Consider the following 13,732-nt stretch of genomic DNA (forward strand, 5'->3'; position numbering starts at 1 on the left):
GAGAACAGAATCCTCCTTATGACATTGACCTATACAACTTTGTAATTATTCCTTTACAAATCTGCAGTGCTACATATGAAATATTCCTGTTGTTTCTCACAGAAATATGTTCTAAGTTATCAGAATCTGATTTATTTGTCACATGTACGTTGAAACGTGCAGTGAAATATGTCATTTGCATTAACAACCAACACAACTGGGTGCCACGGTAGTGGTTAGTGCGATGCTGTAACAGCATGGGGCATTCCGGAGTTCGTTATTCAATTCCAGCATCGTCTGTAAGGAGTTTGTACGTTCTCCCCACGACCATGTAGGTTTCCTCTGGGTTCTCCAATTTCCTCCCTCTGTCCAAAGATGTATTGGTTGGTAGGTTAATTGGTGACTGTAATTTGTCCTGTGTTAAATAGGTGTGTTTCTGGGCGGTGCGACTCGTTGGGTTGGAAGAGCCTGTACCGCACTGTATCCTCTAAATAAGATAAAACTAATGATGTACTTGGGGCAGCCCATGAGTGATACACACACATTCTGGCACCACCATAGCCTACCCACAATGCTTGGCAGAGCAAAATAGATCACAACAAAATGAGCCCCTTTCCTCCCGCCCACAATCCCTCCCATTTATTCATTCTTTTATGCTTTCTTTATATATCCTTGTACCTCTACCTGCAGTGGGTTTCACACAATTTTGTTTTTACAGTGTTAACCAGTTTATGAAATCCATAATTTTACAACTAAATGCTTTTGTGTAGATTTACAATTTAAACTCCTTTCCCTTTTGTTAACCTCTCCACATTTGATGTCATGAAATGATCTGTTTCAGAGATCCAGGCAGATATACCACTGTAATGCACCGCACATATACACTCAGTGGCCACATTAGGTACAGGAGATCAAGCTATGGTCTTCTGCTGTTGCCCCACCACTTCAAGGTTTGACATTTTGTTAGTTTAGAGATGCTCTTCTGCACACTACTGTTCTAATTTGTTGTTATCTAATTTGAGTTACTGTCACCTTCCTGTCAGCCTGAACTATTCTAACCATTCTCCAGTGACCTCTCTCATTAACGAGGCGTTTCGCTCACAGAACTGTTGCCCAAGGAATGTTTCCTGTTTTTTCCACCATTCTCTGTAAACTCTAAAGAATGTTGTGCATGAAAATCCCAGAAGATCAGCAGTTTCTGATATACTCAAACCACCCCGTCTGGCACCAATAGTCATTGCACAGTCAAAGTCACTTAGATCATGTTTCTTCACTATTCTGATGTTTGGTCTGAACAAAACTGATATGCTTTTATACGTTGAGTTGCTTCCACATGATTGGCTGATTAGGTGTTTGCATAAACAAGCAGGTGTACCTAATAAAGTGGCCACTGAGTGTAATTCCTACAGACTTGTATCTGCTTGAAGCAATCTCACCTCACAATGTGATGCTGATCTCTGCGGCTGCTAAGCTTACCTGCGCAGGGAGTTTATATTTAGTTGGTGTCTTATCTATCCATCTTAACCAACCACCTTAATTCCCAATTTTAATCATCGTCCTGTCTAGCGAAAATCTAGAGTGAAATTTCTTTCATTCTTGTTTTATGATCCTGCACTTTATCATTTACCTGCACTGCACTTTTATGGTAGCTTTTACACTTTATTCTGCATTGTTAATGTTTTACCTTAAGAAGACAAACTGTGCAAATACAAAAATAAATAAGTAGATAAATGCTGAAGATGTGAGTTGTAGAGTCCTTGAAAGGGAGCCATAGGTTGTGTTCAGGGATCGGTTCAGAGTTGTGAAGTTACCTGCACTTGTTGAGGAGCCTGCTGTTTGAAGTGTAATAGTCCTGAACCTGGCGATGTGGGGCCCAAGGCTCCTGTCCCTCTTTCCTGCTGGCAGCAGTGATCGCCTGGATGATGGATGGTGGGTCCCTTGATGATGGATACTGTTCTCTTGTAGCAATCCTCCTTGTAGACGTGCTCAATGCTCATCTGTTTCTAGTTAACCGGAACAGCCTTTCTCTTTCTGTCTGTAATACAATCAGAATTCCCTTGCCTATGGAGGTGTTCCCATGAGGTGTATTTCTCAGCAGGAAGGGACACATAACTTTTGAGGAAAAATGTAGGAACACATCTCACTTATAACATGGGGGAAAATAAGGTTCACATTACAGAAAACTGTGATGCAGGTGATTTTCTAGGAACTCAACCCCTGTCCCCCATAACATGGTGGGGTACATTATACTTCCCAGAATGAACTTCCGTGTCCCCACCTTCTTATTCTGGTATCTTCCCCCTTCCTTTCCATCTTGATAAAGGGTCTTGGCCCAAAGCATTGACTGTTTGTTAATTTCCATAGATGCTGCCTGATCTACTGAGTTCCTCCAGCATTTTGTGTGTCTTGTATTCATGAATTTTATTTGCTAATTTGTTCTTACCATCCTAATATGTGTTGTTTGTTATTTTAAAATTTCTGCCCTCAGCTGATGTTGAAAATATGAGTGGTGTGGAGCGCATTGCGTTTCTTCAAGAGAAGCTACAGGAGATCAGGCGACATTACCTCTCCCTAAAATCTGAGGTCGCCTCCATCGACAGAAGGAGAAAGCGCATGAAAAAGAAGGAGCGTGATAGTAAGTCCAGTCTTGCTGTACTGTTCCACACGCCCTGGAAAGAAATTTTCAAGTCCTAAAAGCACATTGGGACATTGTTACCTTATTTAAGATACTGTACAAACGGTGATGTTTTTCTAATCGAGTCATAGAAATGAAAGGGGAAGGCTGTACAGCAGCTAGTCTATTTAGAACATAGGACATTACAGCACAATACAGGCCCTTCTTCCCATAATGTTTTGCTGACCTTTTAACTTTAAGATCAATTTAACCCTTTCCTCCCACATAACCCTCCATTTTTCTGTCATCCATGTGCAAATCTAAGAGTTTCTTAAATGCCTATAATGTATCTGCCTCTACCACCACCCTGGCATGGTCAAACACACACTCACAATTTCTGTGTAAAGAACTTATCTCTGACATTCCCACTCTTCCCCCCCCCCCCCAAAACTTTCTCCAATCACCTTGAAATAAGGCCCTCTTATATTAGCCATTTCCACTTTGGGAAAAAGTTTCTGCCTGTCTACTTAATCTATACCTCTTATCTTATACACATCACCTCTCATCCTCCTCCTCTCCGAAGAGAAAAGCCCTAGTTCGCTCTACCTGTCCTCATAGACATTTCTCTAAAGCAGGTAGCATCCTAGTAAGTACCCTCTGCACCTTCTCCAAAGCTTCCACGTGTTTCCTATGATGAGGTGACCAGAAATGAACACAATATTCTGAGTGTGGTCTAACTAGGGTTTTATACAGCTACATTACTTCAAGGCTTTTGAACTCAGTCCCCAAATAATTGTTTATAATTGTGATCCTGTTGTTTATGTATACCTTGAGCGAGGAAGCGGGGAATGGGAATGTAAACGTAAACATTGGGATTTCCACCAGCGAATGAACTGAGTCTCTGTGTCCACAGCTGAAGCCCACTGCAATAGGCTATAACCGAGAGTTGGGAGAGTGCAGAGAACAGTAGAGTAGTATTTAGTAGTGTTGTTACAGTGCCAGCGACACGGGTTCACTGTAAGCAAGGAGTTAGAAACGTTCTGTTGTCATGTGGGTTTTCTTCCACATTCCAAAGATGTTCGGGTTAGTAGGTTAATTGGTCACACGGGTATAATTGGGCTGCATGGGTTTGTTAGAAGGGCCTGTTACCATGCTGTATCTCTAACTGAAAATTAGCTCCAAAAAATGCTTAAGAATTTCTTTTGTTGTCCCTAATCCACAGCAAATGCAACAGTGACAACGGCATCCTCTTCTTCCTCACCTTCGTCCAGCTCTCTCACAGCTGCCGTCATGTTAACGTTGGCCGACCCCTCTGTATCCAACTCGTCTCAGAATGGGCTGTCGGTAGAATGTAGGTGATGAAAGGACCTCCCGACGCACAGTGCACTTAAACGGCTCCCGGGCTACTTTTATTTTATTTTTTATTATTAATATTTTTTTTAAAAGAGATGCTGGATAGAGGCACAAAGAGAAAAAATTACGAAACATTAAAACAACTCAACTAGCACTGTACGCCACAAGAAAAACTGCTTCTCAGCAAAACTAACAGCACTTAAGTGCACTTTTGTGAAGACGTAGAAGTACAATGGAATGTTCTGTTGGAGCAATAACCATTTACAATCTGCCTGGGAATCTTGTAACTGTTGATGGATGGGCCGTACCATGATTTCTTTTGTGTGGGTGGGTGCGGGGTTGCAAGAAGGACTTTTGCCTCTGTATGTTCCTTGTTCGAAGATTCTGTGCACGCCGTGCCATTTTAAAGGGCCAACTTTTAACCATTTCTGGCAGTGTTCATGAGACCTCGCCCCCCCCCCTCACCCTCACCACACCCTCCACTCCCGTTGAAGCTGGACCACATGACGATCTCTGGTATTGATTTGATTCACTTCTACTGCACAGGCTTGCTGTTCTTTAAATGAATTTTACTGTCAAAGGTTTTTAAAAAATGGAAAATTGCTCGCATTATTTTGTGTAACACAAGCACAGGTAAATCAAAGATTACAGTGGGCAGACAGTGGTGGAACATAGTGCTTTTGGCATCAGCCTTCAATGTATAACCAAAATGCATATGAGATTCCTTCCTGATTACTGCCTTGTGTTTACAGGTTCGGATCTAGGGGAAAGGTTACTGTGAGTTTTCCCTGACCTGTTCAGTTGGAGAGGAAACCTATTTTGTCATTTTTATATAAAGTCATTGATATTTTTTCTTTAATTTTGATACAGAGCATTTCGTCAAAAAATGAAAGAAAATAGCTAACAAAAACTGTAAAAAAAAAATCTTTAAAAGAACTGTGTATAATGAACAATGTACTTGCCAGCCTAAAAGATATATTTATTCTAGGGAAATGATGACAAGTTATATTTTTGTGTTTTTTTTTCCTTGTAAATGAAAAGGGGATTTTTTTTCTCTGGACACATGAAATACTTGGTTTCTACTGTTTATTTTACCATTGGCGAAGCAGACCACAACCTGTCTTCGTCTCTGCCTGGGCTGTGTAGCAAGCTGCCTATCCGTTCGCTGTGTGATCTGCTGAGATTATTGAGGTAGCGTCAAAGGATTTGAAATTGAGATACACAGTTCACAGCCGTGCCCTGGAATAAACAAAAAAACTACCCTCTGCCTGGATTTTGTTGTATGTAACAATAAGTCTTGTCTTTGTCCAACACATGTACTTATCAGTGATTCTTTACTTTTTATAATGCCTTTTGTATATTTAGAACACCCGTACCTACCATCCACCCTGCCCCCACCTACCCCCTTGGAGTTGTATTTAAAGAGCAGTGCTGTTAAAACACTGCACGTCTCTGTACAGACTGTTCACTGTTTTTATGATAACTTTGGTGTACCTTGATTCAAAATTAGCATGTTGCTTTTTATCTTTTTTTAAAAAGGTATCAAAAAAGTGTGAGGGGGTGTGTGTCTTTTTGGCAAGACCTGCAAGATGGTTTTACGTTTGTAGATGTTGGGTTTTTCTTTCCCTCTGAATTAACACAGGATCTTTGTAGGAAAAGCCTATTTGTTTGGTCTGTGTAGCTTGTGCTCTTAAAAGAATTTTCTTGACAATGGTTTCAGAATATTTTGACCATGTACATGACTGTAGGACCTTTGTTTGACAGCTCAATGTACTTTAAAAAGAACTTATTAAAAGTTATATAATATTTATTAGATTCCAAAAAGGTTGGAAATTATGTAATTTATTGTAAAAAAAAATGTAAGCAAATTGAAAGGCTTCCATTTGAAATAAAATGCCATAGTTTGTGAAAGTTTTCTTTCTAGCACACCAAAATGGAGTTTTTAATTTACTATGTGTTGAATTTATTGGCTGTGCGTGACAGTTCGCTTTATGCAGTTCTTTATGTGAGCTGCATGAACAAGCCTGTGCAGGACACTTTTCAAAGTTAGTTAGAGCTTTGTTGTCATTGCTGAGAACAAGATTACAGTGTTACTCCATTCAGTCCAAAACAGCATACTGACAATTCAGTTACTAAAAACACATTGACTAAATTTAAAATAACATCTGAGTTATTTAGAGTGACATCTAAGTTACACTAACTTAAAAACAAACAACTGTAAATGGGGCATTGTTCAGTTGCACCACAGCCCTGAGTGGAAAAAAAAGCTGTTTTTCAAATCCTTAATCAAATAAAGACTTAACCGAGGTGCAGAATTAGGCCATTTGGCCCATAGAGTCGTCTTCACTATTCAATCATGCAGATTCATTATTTTGCTCAACTCCATTTTCCTGCCTTCTCATAACCTTTGATGCTCTTGCTAATCAAGAACCAATTGATCTCTGCTTTAAGTGTACCCAGACTTGGCCTCCAAAGCCATCAGTGGCAATGAATTCTATAGATTCCTCTCTCTCTCTGGATAAAGAAATTTTTCCTCATTACTGTTCTAAAGGGACATAATTCTATTCTGAGGCTATGTCCTCTGGCCCTAGACTCACTCCATCCCTCCCTTTCTCCCCCCCCCCCCAGAAAAGATCCCCTCTATGTTCACTCTTATCTTGGGCCTTCCAATATTTGATAGATTGATAGATTTCATTGAGAACCCCCTCATTCTTCTCAACTCCAGTGAGTACAGGCCCAGAGCCAAAAATGCTCCTCGTATGTTAACCCTTTCATTCCTGGGATAATTCTCATGAACCTTCTCTGCACCGTCTCCAATGCTAGCACATCTTCCTTAGATAAGGGGCCCAAAACTGCTCGCCATATTCCAAGTGTGGTCTTGTCAATGCCTTGTTTTTATATTTTATATTGTGAAATTAATGTTTATCTGATGTGAATTTTGATGAGCCATGTGTTGTCCCAGCTAAACATTGGGAAGTCTGAGACCATCATCTCTAGTTCTGACAAAACTTCATTCCTGATTTAGCTTCACTGTTTGCAACAATATCACAAACGGGTGCTGTCAGGATTTCCAAACCGATACCCTGTTCCACCAGCACTGCCCACTTTTTTTCCTTGAATATCTTCTTTCCCTACCTCCTATTCAACAATTGAGTTTCTGCTTTGGCTGGCCTCGCTTCTTCAAGTTCATAGTTCACAACATTCTCTTCAGCATGTATATTGAAACATATGGAATTTTTAAAAGGCTTGACAAAAACTGAGGTAGTGTTACTGGAGTGTCAATAATAAGGGCTCAGTCTCTGAAGAATGGATGGGTCACTGAGGGTAGAGATGAAAAGAATTTTCTTCAGTGAGAGGTTCCATCTGCAAAAAGTGGGATTTCCTGGTGGCCAACAATTTTAATTCCTGTCCTCATTCCCATTCTGTCATGTCAGTCCATTGCCTCCTCTTCTGCCACAATGAGGGTACTCTCTCTGGTTGGAGGAACACCACCTCATATTCTGTTTGGGTAGCCTCCAACTTGATGGCATATATATTGATCTCTCCAGCTTTCGGACATGTCCCCCTTTCCCCCTTCTCTCCTATTCCTCATTCTAATTTCCTCTCATTCCTTCTCTTCTCACATGCCCGAACACCTCCGCCTGGTGCCCCTTCTTTCCTTTCTCCCATGGTCCACTATCCTCTCCTGTCAGATTCCTTCTCCAGCCCTCTGGCACCTATCACCTCCCAGCTTCTTTCTCCTAACCCCCCACCCCCGGCGTCTCCTCGTCTTCTTTTCCGGTCGTGATGAAGAGTATCTGCCCGAAATGTCTTGTCGGCCGTTTATTCATTTCTGCAGATGCTGTCTGACCTGCTATACAGAACTCGGTATACAAGCCCAAGAGACTGGGTGGCTGCGAATATTAATTAATGAAAGGGCTTGCAGTCTTTTAAGATATTAGCAATGACGGACGATGGGGATTAGTGCAGGGAAATTTCGCTGAGGTAAGACATTAGCTGCAAACTTATTCATGTCAGGCCAGGGGGCTCTGCTGGTTATTGCGGTGTTGAATTGGCGATTCCGCAGCGCTGGATGACTGCGGACATACTTTGGGGAGGAGGAGGTGGTGGTACGGACCCAGTTTAGCCAGCGGAAATGGGAGCAGTGCGTAAAGGTTCCCGAACTGCTGGTCCAACCAATCTCCCCCCGTCCCGCAGGTCAGAGAGGTTTCCCCGGATCCCGTGTCCTGGGATGAACAGTACTGTACAGGAGAATGGGCAGATGCGGTGCCCAGCCCGAAAGCAGAGCCGGAACCCCTCCGGGCCGTACCGGAAGTCGGGGGAAGGACCGGCACGGGTCCGGGCGCGTGCTTCCGGTGCGCTCGGTTGTTGCCGGGGTAATGGCAAAGAAACGGTGTGATGGAGGGTGAGTTGAGGTGGGGAAATGAAGAGCGGTGGGAGTGCGAGAGGGGTGTGGATGGTGGGTAGGAAAGGGGGAGAAAAGGTGTTAGCGGAAGGGGGTAGGGGAGGGGGGTTAAGTCAGAAAGCAGGAATGGTGCGTGTGGGGGGTGGAGGTGACTTGGAGGAACGTTTATTGAGTGGGCCGTAGAGAGGAGAGGTAACTAACTGGTGGTAGGGATGAGGACATAGGGCAGTGGCTTAATAGATGCGGTGGGAGGGAGTAGATGGAAGGAGATGCAGCGGCCTGGCAGGGTTGTGGTAGGTGAACTGATCGGGGACTGGGAACTGAACAGGAAGGTGGGGGGAAAAAATCGATGTTCGGTGTTTCCTGGTACTGTTTGTTAAACTGCATTTCCAACACTGTACATTTTGCACCTTTTACAGTCTTGCTTTTCTGTCTTCCACTCAGTGGCCTCTTTAACTTTCTGTGATGCCATCCACAACCTGCCCGCCGATCAACTTTATCAGTGCTGCAGTGAGAGAGTGGGATCCCAGAAGGAGGGAGCCACGGCAGGAAAGTGACCAGGGTTAGGATAGAGGGAGGGTGTAGCATAGGGAACTGGCGTCGATGAGGAGGAATTTCTTGAGCTGGAGGGTAGTGAATCTGTAGAATTCATTACCACAGATTGCTGTGGCCAAGTCATTGGGTGTACAGTATTTAAAGAAGGGTTTGATAGGCTCTTGATTAGTAAGGGTGTTCAAAGGTTATGTGGGAGAGTGAGGTTGAGAGGGAAAATAAATCAGCCACGATTGAATGGCCGATTGGTTTAATTCTCCTCCCGTGTCTTATGGTTCTGTGGGTCAAGTACTTGTGATTGAGAAGAGGGAGAGAGCTCTCTGGATGGTTGGGAATGGAATGAAAGGTCCAATTGAACATTAGAGTGAGGGTAGCTGGCAAGGGTGAGGCAGGAGACATCAAATGGGAGACAAGAGACTGCAGATGTTGGATTCTGAAGCAACAAACATCTGCTAGAGGAGCTCAGAGGGTGAAGCAGCATCTGGGTGGAAAGGAGTTGTCAGTGTTTCAAGTTCAAGTCCTGTTTTAGGTTTTCCTTCCAGATTTTCCTGTAATAGTCCCCTTATGTTCAGTAGACTTCCAATCAGTCTACTTATACAAGTTAATCTTAAGTGCAGTTGCAAGAAAAAGTTTGTGAACACTTTGCAACTTCCTGGTTTTCTGTGTTTACTCAAAATGCAGTCTGATATTCATCTAATCATAATAATAGACAAACACAATCTGCCTCATGTCTTTTAGAAGATATTGTTTGATTATTCACACTCCAAGCTGGAAAAAGTATGCGAACCCTTGTATTTAATAACTAGTAGAACCTCCTTCAGCAGCAATAACCTCCATGAAATGTTTTCTGTAGCTGCTGATCAGACTTTCATAATGGTGAGGAGGAATTTTAGACCATTCCTCCTTACAAAACTTTCAGTTCATCAATATTCCTGGGATATCTTGCATGAACAGCTCTCTTCAGGTAATGCCACAGCATCTCAATTAGGTTAAGATCTGGACTCTGACTTGGCCATTACAAAACACAAACTTCCTTTTTAAACCATTCTGTTGTTTATTTACTCTTGTCTTTCAGATCATTATCTTGTTGCATCATCCAACTTCTGTTAAGCTTCAGGTGACAGACCTCAACCCTGACATTCTCCTTAAAATGTCTTGATACAATTTTGAACTCATTATTCCCTCAACAATTGTAAGGCCCCAAACCATGCTGCTCCTTCCGCCATGCTCCACAGTTGGGATGGGGTTTTGGTGTTAGTGTGCAGCACTCTTTTTCCTCCAAACATAGCAATGAGCATTTCTGCCAAAAGATTCAACTTTTGTCTCATCTGTCCACAGAACATTGTCCCACAGGTGTTGTAGAATATCCAGGTGGTCTTTTGCAAACTTGAGATGTGCAGCAATGTTTTTTTGGAGAGCGGTGGTTTCCTCTGTGGCATCCTTCCATGAACACCATTCTCCTTCAGTGTTTTTCTTATAGTGGGCACAAAAACAAAGAGCACATTCTAGAGATTTCCGCAGGTCTTTTGCTGTTACTCTTGGGTTCTTTTTCACCTCCTTCAGCATTGCACAGCGTGTTATTGTTGTGATCTTTGGCAGGATGTCCACTCCTAGGGAGAGTAGCAACAGTACTGAATTTCCTCCATCTATAGACAATCTCTCTTATTATGGACTGATGAACACTCAGGTCTTTAGAAATGCTTTTTATAGCCTTTTCCAGTTTTATGTATTTCTACAATTCTTCTTTTAAGGTCCTCTGAAAATTGTTCTGATCAAGGCATGGTGCACATAAAAGATCTTTCTTCAGAAGAGCAGGCTCTATCAGTAACCTGACTTTGTGTGTGTGTTTTTATAGGGCAGGGCACCTCTAAACTCATACCTCTAATCTCATCTCATTGATTCCAAATAGCTTTTGTAGAAGGCATTACCCCAGAGGTCCACATACCTTTTTAAATCTAGACTGTGATTGTTTAAATGATGAAATCAGCATTGACAAAAAGAAATACAATTGTTTATGTCTTATTAGTTGAGGCAGATTGTGCTTGTTTATTATTGCTGAAGAACAGGTCACATTTTATGAGTAATTAATGCAGAAAACCAGGTAATTGCAAAGTGTTCACGAACTTTTTCTTGCAACTACATACTCCACACTCAAGTTATTTGTACATGCTTTGATAGTGAAATCTATTAATTTTTATGTTGCATCGTGTACTGCATGGTAGCATAGCAGTCAGTATAATTCTTTATAGCATCAGCGACCCAAGTTTAATTCCCACTGCTGTCTGTAAGGAGGTTGTACATTCTCCCTGTGACCAGGTGGGTTTACTCAGGTGCTCTGGTTACCTCCCACAGTCCAAAGACATACGGGTTAGTAGGTGAATCGGTTATATGGGTATAGTTGGGCCGGAAGGACCTGTATCTCAAAATAAATAAATAAATTCTGCCAATTAATTTGTTCCTTCACCTTCTATTTTTTCTTCATTTCCAGGTATATAAAGATCCTGAACTGCACATACACACATCCCTGAAAGTAATAAGGAGATAATAGTATTTGTAGATTTCCCTGCTTGTGTCTGTTACAGCTTTGAGACAGAGGGGTTTAACATAGTGGTACAGCACACTCTAAATTAAAAATAAAAAGAAACAATCACAAATGAGAGGCACTGGGTGCAGTGGAAGGAAGCTGAAAGCGAAGATGTTTGTCTCGATGGTAATTAATTAATTATCAATGATCAAAGTTGAATTGGCAAGTTTTATTTATTTATTTAGAGATACAGCTGGAACTGACCCTTGCAGCTCAATTAGCCACACCACCCTATTTAACACTAGCTTCATCACAGGACATAGAAACATAGAAAATAGGTGCAGGAGTAGGCCATTCGGCCCTTCGAGCCTGCACCGCCATTTATTATGATCATGGCTGATCATCCAACTCAGAACCCCGCCCCAGCCTTCCCTCCATACCCCCGATCCCTGTAGCCACAAGGGCCATATCTAACTCCCTCTTAAATATAGCCAATGAACTGGCCTCAACTGTTTCCTGTGGCAGAGAATTCCACAGCTTCACCACTCTCTGTGTGAAGAAGTTTTTCCTAATCTTGGTCCTAAAAGGCTTCCCCTTTATCCTCAAACTGTGACCCCTTGTTCTGGACTTCCCCAACATCGGGAACAATCTTCCTGCATCTAGCCTGTCCAATCCCTTTAGGATTTTATACGCTTCAATCAGATCCCCCCTCAATCTTCTAAATTCCAACGAGTACAAGCCCAGTTCATCCAGTCTTTCTTCATATGAAAGTCCTGCCATCCCATGAATCAATCTGGAGAACCTTCTTTGTACTCCCTCTATGGCAAGGATGTCTTTCTTCAGATTAGGGGACCAAAACTGCACACAATACTCCAGGTGTGGTCTCACCAAGGCCTTGTACAACTGCAGTAGTACCTCCCTGCTCCTGTACTCGAATCCTCTCGCTATAAATGCCAGCATACCATTTGCCTTTTTCACCGCCTGCTGTACCTGCATGCCCACTTTCAATGACTGGTGTATAATGACACCCAGGTCTCGTTGCACCTCCCCTTTTCCTAATCGGCCACCATTCAGATAATAATCTGTTTTCCTATTTTTGCCACCAAAGTGGATAACTTCACATTTATCCACATTAAATTGCATCTGCCATGAATTTGCCCACTCACCCAACCTATCCAAGTCACTCTGCATCCTCTTAGCATCCTCCTCACAGCTAACACTGCCACCCAGCTTCGTGTCATCCGCAAGCTTGGAGATGCTGCATTTAATTCCCTCATCCAAGTCATTAATATATATTGTAAACAACTGGGGTCCCAGCACTGAGCCTTGCGGTACCCCACTAGTCACCGCCTGCCATTCTGAAAAGGTCCCGTTTATTCCCACTCTTTGCTTCCTGTCTGCTAACCAATTCTCCATCCACATCAATACCTTACCCCCAATACCATGTGCTTTAAGTTTGCACACTAATCTCCTGTGTGGGACCTTGTCAAAAGCCTTTTGAAAATCCAAATATACCACATCCACTGGTTCTCCCCTATCCACTCTACTAGTTACATCCTCAAAAAATTCTATGAGATTCGTTAGACATGATTTTCCTTTCACAAATCCATTCTGACTTTGTCCGATGATTTCACCGCTTTCCAAATGTGCTGTTATCACATCTTTGATAACTGACTCCAGCAGTTTCCCCACCACTGACGTTAGGCTAACCGGTCTATAATTCCCCGGTTTCTCTCTCCCTCCTTTTTTAAAAAGTGGGGTTACATTAGCCACCCTCCAATCCTCAGGAACTAGTCGAGAATCTAACGAGTTTTGAAAAATTATCACTAATGCATCCACTATTTCTTGGGCTACTTCCTTAAGCACTCTAGGATGCAGACCATCTGGCCCTGGGGATTTATCTGCCTTCAATCCCTTCAATTTACCTAACACCACTTCCCTACTAACATGTATTTCGCTCAGTTCCTCCATCTCACTGGACCCTCTGTCCCCTACTATTTCTGGAAGATTATTTATGTCCTCCTTAGTGAAGACAGAACCAAAGTAATTATTCAATTGGTCTGCCATGTCCTTGCTCCCCATAATCAATTCACCTGTTTCTGTCTGTAGGGGACCTACATTTGTCTTTACCAGTGTTTTCCTTTTTACATATCTATAAAAGCTTTTACAGTCAGTTTTTATGTTCCCTGCCAGTTTTCTCTCATAATCTTTTTTCCCCTTCCTAATTAAGCCCTTTGTCCTCCTCTGCTGAACTCTGAATTTCTCCCAGTCCTCAGGTGAGCCACTTTTTCTGGCTAATTTGTAT

General features: G+C 42.3%; 2 protein-coding genes across 4 annotated transcripts in view; both read left to right on the top strand.

The window, feature by feature from the left end:
* The window catches only part of arid4b (AT-rich interaction domain 4B), a 152,778-nt gene extending 146,679 nt beyond the window's left edge, over positions 1–6,099 (top strand). For all 3 annotated transcript variants that reach the window (XM_063039623.1, XM_063039617.1, XM_063039624.1), the window contains 2 exons: positions 2,468–2,614; positions 3,816–6,099. In XM_063039623.1, the coding sequence (XP_062895693.1) occupies positions 2,468–2,614; positions 3,816–3,952 (284 nt within the window). In that variant the 3' untranslated portion in view covers positions 3,953–6,099. The remainder of the gene's footprint in view (positions 1–2,467; positions 2,615–3,815) is intronic.
* Positions 6,100–8,178: 2,079 nt separating this feature from the next.
* The window catches only part of rbm34 (RNA binding motif protein 34), a 40,381-nt gene continuing 34,827 nt past the window's right edge, over positions 8,179–13,732 (top strand). Inside the window, exon 1 of the mRNA XM_063071657.1 lies at positions 8,179–8,351. Within this exon, the coding sequence (XP_062927727.1) occupies positions 8,200–8,351 (152 nt within the window). The 5' untranslated portion in view covers positions 8,179–8,199. The remainder of the gene's footprint in view (positions 8,352–13,732) is intronic.

The sequence above is a fragment of the Mobula hypostoma genome, chromosome 2 (genome assembly GCF_963921235.1).
Source record: "Mobula hypostoma chromosome 2, sMobHyp1.1, whole genome shotgun sequence".
Taxonomy (NCBI): domain Eukaryota; kingdom Metazoa; phylum Chordata; class Chondrichthyes; order Myliobatiformes; family Myliobatidae; genus Mobula; species Mobula hypostoma.